General features: G+C 41.5%; 1 protein-coding gene across 1 annotated transcript; it reads right to left on the bottom strand.

The window, feature by feature from the left end:
• Window positions 1-3,957: 3,957 nt before the first annotated feature.
• On the bottom strand, window positions 3,958-4,893 carry LOC102835836 (olfactory receptor 13A1-like). The gene has a single exon (XM_006867507.1). The coding sequence runs from the start codon at window positions 4,891-4,893 to the stop codon at window positions 3,958-3,960; it is 936 nt and encodes a 311-aa protein (XP_006867569.1).
• Window positions 4,894-7,204: the final 2,311 nt, after the last annotated feature.

Raw genomic sequence — 7,204 nt, 5'->3', positions numbered from 1 at the left:
CAATAGGAAGACCAAGGAAATCAAGTCAAATACATGGAAACTGAATAACACCTTGTTGAAAAGTGACTGGGTAGTAGAAGAAATTAAGCATCAATTCACAAATTTCCTAGAAACAAATGAGAACGAAAACACAACATACAAAAGTCTTTGGGACACAATGAAAACAGTGCTGAGAGGACAATTTATTGCAATAAATGCACACATCCAAAAAGAAGAAAGAACCAAAATTAACACATAAATATAGCATCTACAACAATTAGAAGCAGACCAACAGAGGGAACCTACACCCACCAAAAGAAAAGAAATAATAAAGATTAGAGCAGAAATAAATAAGATAGAAAACAGAAAACTATAGAAACAATCAACAGGACAAGAAGCTGGTTCTTTGAAAGGATAAATAAAAGTGACAGACCATTGGCAAACCTAACAAAAGAAAAGAGGGAGAAGACACAAATAACAAGCAGGGTATACCCTTTGGTTGGTTGATGATACATGGAGGGGATTGTAACCATGGCAATGAAAGATATTGATAGGATGAATGTAAAACTAATGTTCTCCCATGTTAACTATCACATAATTCACAATAAAACATTTTAATAAAAAACAACAACAACAAAAGCCCAATGGGGTTTTTCCTGTAGACTCACATTGTTGGAAATGCCTCATAGTTTTACTCGTAAAACTATTTGTTGGATTTGTGTGAAGAAACTACAAGTCAGTATGAAAGATGAAAGCATGAAAATGTAATAGTTCAGTTGTTTTGACCTTAGGTATTGACACATCCTATGACCATATTGACATATCCTATGATCCGCACTTCCTTGGGTAAGTTTTAACTGATGTCAAGTATGATATTTTAGGATATTGCTACAGTTCAAATGATGAATTTAATTGTTCAACTGCTGAATGATACAGACATGAACTAAAACTTCATTCTAACTGAGAAAAAAAATTGATGCAGCACTGGACTCTATGCCAATTAAATTCAGAAGAGAGATACTTGGCCAACCTATTCAAAGAGACCCATATGTGTTCCCATTCAAAGAGAGGTGACCAAGCAGAATGTGGTGTCTTTGGACAATATCATTAATATCACATGCAAGGAAAAAGTTGATGAAGATAATTCAAGAGCAACTGCAATACCACATCAAGAGGAAAATGCCAGAACTTGAAGCCAGATTCAGAAGAGGACATGATATGACGGATATCGTTGCTGGTGTCAGATGGATCTAACTGAAAGCAGAGTTACCTGGGCTTTATTGATTATGCAAAGGCTTTTGATTGTGGGGATCATGGAAATCTATGGATAACATTGTGAAGAATGGATATTCCAGTAAACTTAGTTGTGCTAATGAGAAACCTGTACATACACCAAGAGGCAGTCATTCAAAGAAAACAAGGGATATTGAAGGGTTTAAATTCAGGAAAGGTGGGTGCCATGTTGACATGTTTTCATCATACTCATTTGATCTGTATGTTGAACAAAAACTGGATAGTATGGAGAAGAAAGTGGTATCAGAATTAAAGGAAGACTCATTAACAACCTGTGATATGCAGATGATAAAATATTGCTTGTTGAAAGTGAAGAGGACTTAAAGTACTTACTGATGAAGATCAAAAATCAAAGCCATAAGTAAGGATTGCAACTCAATGTAAAGAAGACAAAAATTCTAACAACTGGACCAATGAATAACATCATTACCAATGCAGAAAAACCTTGAAGATGTCAAAGACTTCAATGTGCTTACATCCACAAACACACATGGAAACAGCAGTCAAGAAATTAAACATTTTAAATTAGGCAAATCTGCTGCATAAGACCTCTTCAACTGTTCAAGAGTGAAGGTACTGGTGGCATATCTTCCAGAATCACAGCAACATGCTAGACTCCACAGTAAGACAAACTGACAGACAAGTGATGGACACAAATGTTTACAAAAGCTTTATTTGTAATACTCAAAAGCTAAAATCAATATAAATGTCCATCAACAGACAAATAGATAAATAAAACGTGGCATCGCATTTTTGACTAACAGTTTTGTAATCAAAACTAAAAGGAGATGAACAACTGATACATACAACATGAGTGAATCTCAAGGATCATGCAAAGGGAAAGAAGACAAGTCAGACACAAATGAAGCATGCTTGTATTCATTATATTTGTATGACATTCTAGATCATGTGAAACTGATAATTGATGGGAAAAATCTGAAGAGTGATTCCATTGAGAAGTGAGGTAAGGGTTTAATGGGAAGGGACAGGAGGCAACTTCACAGGATGATTGTCATATAATGTGACTTGATAGAGGTTTAGGTTACAGCTCTTGGCATTGGTCAAAACCCAGCAAATTTACACCTGATTTATGTATTCCTTGTTTGAAAATTTTACTTCAAAAGGGAAAAAACTGGTAACATATGATGAATGCTAATAATTGATAGGCATACTAATGTATTTATGAAGTGTTCTGATCTTTGAAAATTACTTTGAAATGAATAAAAATAGATGGATGAAAAGATAATAATAAATGTAGTATCAAATTAACAGAAGAAAGTAAATAATAGGTACATAGGTGTTCCCTGTAAATTCTTTCAATTTTGTATGTGTTATGCAATATTCTATTGCTTTTTAAACCTTGCAAAATAAACTATGAAAGTTATAGCTCTGGACACAAGGCTGAACAAATATTGGTAGTCAAGATTAGGTTTAGATAGACGTATACCAGTTACATGTGTCATGTCACCCAGTAGGAACCTTATGGTACCAGTGTATGTGTTAAAAATGAAAGTAGTGGATGTGATGATGTTCAAGAAAAATAATTAGATTTGGAGATTGTCTGGATACAGAAGCTAAGAAAGAGTATCAAGAATTTTTAAATAACTGACTCTTGTAACTAGATGATGTTGTGGAAACTGAAGGTCATGTCTTAGATAGGCCACATGAGATCCCTGAAAGATTTCCAACAATCTACGATAGCTTCTTGTCTGGAAACACAGGGTAAGGTCTGGACTATAGAATAAGTCTGGGGTCTGTAGGACAAGAACTAAACAGTTAACCTCAATAGTGGCATGTCAAACCCACAATCTGCTCCACAGAAACCCTATACAAGGTCTCTATGAGTTGGAATCAACTTAAAGATACTCAACAACAATAGTGCAGGCTAGGCAGTTTTATAAATGGGTCCAAGGGTAGGTTTGGTCTATAGTTATAAATTTGCACATCACTGTCAAAGATTGATTATAAATGCAACCAGAGAACAGATAAAATTACTAAGAGAAAGGAAAAGAGTTGGGCTCTTCAGTGATAATAGTAGAAAGGACACTGAGGAAGAACTGAACCCATACAAACAATGCTTAATAAGATTTGCAAAATGAAACATAAAAGACAGCTCTTTCCTGCTATGGTAGAGCTCCCAGGTGAAATGATGATAACTTTTGTGGAAGAGAAAAAGCAGAACTCCGCCTCTTTTCTTCAGGTCTTATGTGTGGAGACTGGGTTACACATGTCTTTACCTCTCTGCCACGCCAAGGCCAGGAACTCTCTGTTATGGTGAGGAGCGACCACTCATGGGTATCCTGGACCCACCACAAGGAACTAGTCTAGGTTAGGTCTTCACAACAGTATGTCATGAAATCCCCACATTGAAGCCCACAAAGTAATGTGTTCACAGGTCCTCATGACCAAACTTGACCTCCATCTTAAAGAGGTGACAGTCACACCATCACATAAGGCATTGCTACTGGGTGCCAATCTAGAAGCCAGGGTCACATAAACAGAATCAGGAATGCATTAGGGTCCCTGGTAAATCACTAGACAGCTGAGACAGGGGAAGCTCCCTTTTTGCAATTCCATCACGTTAGTTACCTTCTTGCCATTTACTTCTTGTTTCTGATTATCAAAGTCATATTTTGAAATTAACAGAATTGGCACAAGAATAATTCATGTGGCCATGCTCTTTCCTCACCAGGAGACAGGGGCCACCTTCTGGAGGGCAGCTTTTACATCCTTGTTCCTCAAGGTGTAGATGAGCGGGTTCAGGGCAGGGCTGACTGCTGTGTACAACACAGTCACCACCTTGCCATTATCCTTGGCATTATCTTCACCAGAGCCAGGAATTAAGTAGTTGTAGATGACAGTGGAATAGTACAAGGTGACCACTAGGAGGTGGGAGGAGCAGGTATTGAAGGCTCGGCGCTTGCCCGAAGCTGAGCGGATACGTAGGATGCTAGCCACGATGTAGCCATATGAGGTCATCGTGAGAATGAAGTTGACCACACCGAAGTAGATATCAGCCATGATAATCATGACATTGTTTATGACTGTGGAGCTACACGACAGCAAGAGCAGTGAAGGGACTTCACACAAGAAATGCTGGATGTGGTTGGGGCCACAAAAGTTCAGCCGTGCCATGAGGCCTGTGTTCACGGATGTATTGACTAGAGTGATTGTCCACACACCTATGGCTAGCAGTGTACACAGTGGCCAACTCATGATGGTGCCATACCGCAGTGGCTGACAGATGGCCACATAGCGGTCAAACGCCATGACTGTAAGCAACAACAGCTCTGAAGCAAGGGACCAGATCAGGAAGAAGATTTGTGCCAAGCAGCCTTGATAGGAGATTGTGTCCAATTGGATCAATGAGCTCTCCAGAAGCTTGGGGATGACAGTGGTTGTACACATGATGTCCAAAAGAGCCAGGTTGACAAGGAAGAAGTACATGGGGGTGTGCAGACCTGGGCTCACAGTGATGAGTATAATGATGAGGCCGTTTCCTACAATAGCTGTCAGGTAGAGAAGGACAAAAAGGACCGAGAGCAGGGCCCGAACCTGTGGGTCTTCTGAGAGTCCCTGCAGAGTGAACTCCACAACAAATGTTTGGTTGCCTGCTAACATCTTAGTAAACCTCTTGGGTCCCTGGTCAGAAGAAAGAACAAAACCATGGGTGTTGTGGTCTTAGACTAAGGATCAGATCACAACCCACCAGGACTTGTTGGCATCTTCACCAAGACAGCACAAAGCCAAGGCATTAATGTGTCTCTTCATCCTGGGGTAGTCAGGGAATCATCTCTCACCTTGGACTCCCCTAGGCTGCCCCACCTGGCCCTCATGATAACTCTTCCTCACAGCTTTCCCCGTTTATAACCAGGAGGATTGTCCCCAGCAGCACACAGCCAGTTATACAGTGATCACAGAATGAGCCTGTATTCACTTTAACTTGGAATATATCCTTCCTGATGTAGGGACTCACCAGTCTAGTGTGCCTCTTAAATTCCAGGACTTTACCCCGGTCATCCTAGGCACCACACTAGGTGCCTGATCTTTGCAACACAGGAAGAAAAGCCTTGGTTGCTGCTGGGGCACCTAGACCACTACACTCTTTAACAACCAGAGCTACAGGCCAAGGAGGGACCATCAGAGTCAGCTGCAGACTCACCTGTGCAGGTGTTTCAGGTGCAGGTATTACTATCCAGCCAGTTTCACACCCTTTAGGCTGCTCTCCAAGAATTCCAGGACGCTCGTAAAGGAATGACCATAGCAACGGATCCATAGGCAAGAACCCCGACCCTGATTCGAAATGTATCCCAGTTATCATGGGCTGGTAGGAAGCCCATTCCTTAAGGGAGCACAAGGTTGTATAGAGCTGGAGCCATCAAGAATGGGCACAAGCTGAGCCACAGCACAGTTTCAAGACCTCCCCAGCAATGCAGAGACCCGGGTGTTTGGGCAGGGACACACTCAGAGAGCAGTCAAATTCAACAATATCAAATGTCCCTCAGCTAAGGCCATTACAAACGCCACTTAGTTTGGGAGAGTCCAAGGTGTAGATGCATTTGGAGTTGACTGAGGCATAGTCCTCACCATTTTGCACCTTTTGAATACTTACCTCCCTCACATGTAATGCAGATAGAAGACAACACACACAATGAACTATGGGCTCACTACTCTGTTCATGGAGATTAAGATTGGGAACATTCTGGATTTCTGACAGATCAAACTGCTGCTCAGTTAATTGTTGAGGTCCTTCTTTGTGCCTGCACAAGACCAGGGGCAACACAGCCTCCCATGTCATCAGAAAGAGAGAGAGCCTTGAGGAGCAAGATGGGGTTCACCCAAGAGCTCTGCCTCTGAGGGTCCCTGTCATTACCCATCCATTGGACAAATGCCATGTGAACCCCCAAGCATCCACCAACATCCTATACATGAAACAGTAATGTCCACTCTCTCTCCACTGGTCTCAACCCCCTAAGACTGAGATCCTCATACCTACAGACCCACCTGAAGGTCTACCAGAGGCTCAGCCACTCCAACCCTCTCGCTTTCCTCACCAGATTCACAGAAGACTTGATGGCAGGACGCTGCTGAGTCAGTGACTTCTATCCCATATTAGAGACTGCAACCTACATTGGAGATTAGGCACCCTGCTTGGTTCCCCTCTTACCGGAAGATCAAATGCACAGATTGGCCAGCACAACCAGCAGATGTGTGACAGGTTTCAGCACTTTAGTTTCAAACTGAAATAGAAAAACACTAAATATGAGCAAAGCACTTTTAAGGGATTTTTTTTCCACAATAAAATAGATCAGAGTAAAAACAAAAGTGTCCTCAAACACATCAAGAACAAAATTAGGAGAGATAATCCAAAAGACCAGGGACAGACAGATAGACAGCTGCTACCACTCATTATTACTCTTCACTAATAATACAAGGGATGCATCCCAATCATTTTTGTCTGAACATGATTCCACGTTAACATGGGAGATATATAATATCTTACTCAGGTGGGAAGTCGAGATGTGACCTATGTCTAAAAGCCCATACTTGCTATTTGGTGGCTCCTGCGTTTTGCTATGGTCCTTTTAACTGGTGACCATCCCCTCCTGCAGACCTCATCTGGAGAGCTGCCCATGAGAGTAATTACCCCACCTGAAGGTAATAAGCCCCACAGGGCACAGACCAAGGCTGACTCAATTCAATGTTCAGGGTTCTGAATGTGACTGGGGACTGTGCTCCCAGGCCAGGCACTGACCTCATAAGTGGGGGAATGTGAAACCTGCATGCCCCATAGGCTGACCCTGGCAACCAAGCTGACAGGTCTTTAGGGGAAATCCTTGCCATGACAACTCAGTTAAGAGCCTGTGTAAAACCAAGCCCTGTGGAAACATGGATTTATGTTTACACCTTTTTAGGATTGCTTTATTTTTTA

Source organism: Chrysochloris asiatica, unplaced genomic scaffold, assembly GCF_000296735.1.
Source record: "Chrysochloris asiatica unplaced genomic scaffold, ChrAsi1.0 scaffold00105, whole genome shotgun sequence".
In the NCBI taxonomy this organism is placed as follows: Eukaryota; Metazoa; Chordata; class Mammalia; order Afrosoricida; family Chrysochloridae; genus Chrysochloris; species Chrysochloris asiatica.
The sequence above is the reverse complement of the archived record's forward strand: the minus strand, read 5'-3'. Positions and strand labels throughout refer to the sequence as shown.

Bases quoted from the DNA above. Each gene is read 5' to 3' on its own strand.
- LOC102835836 (XM_006867507.1), bottom strand. From the start codon at position 4,893: ATGTTAGCAGGCAACCAAACATTTGTTGTGGAGTTCACTCTGCAGGGA.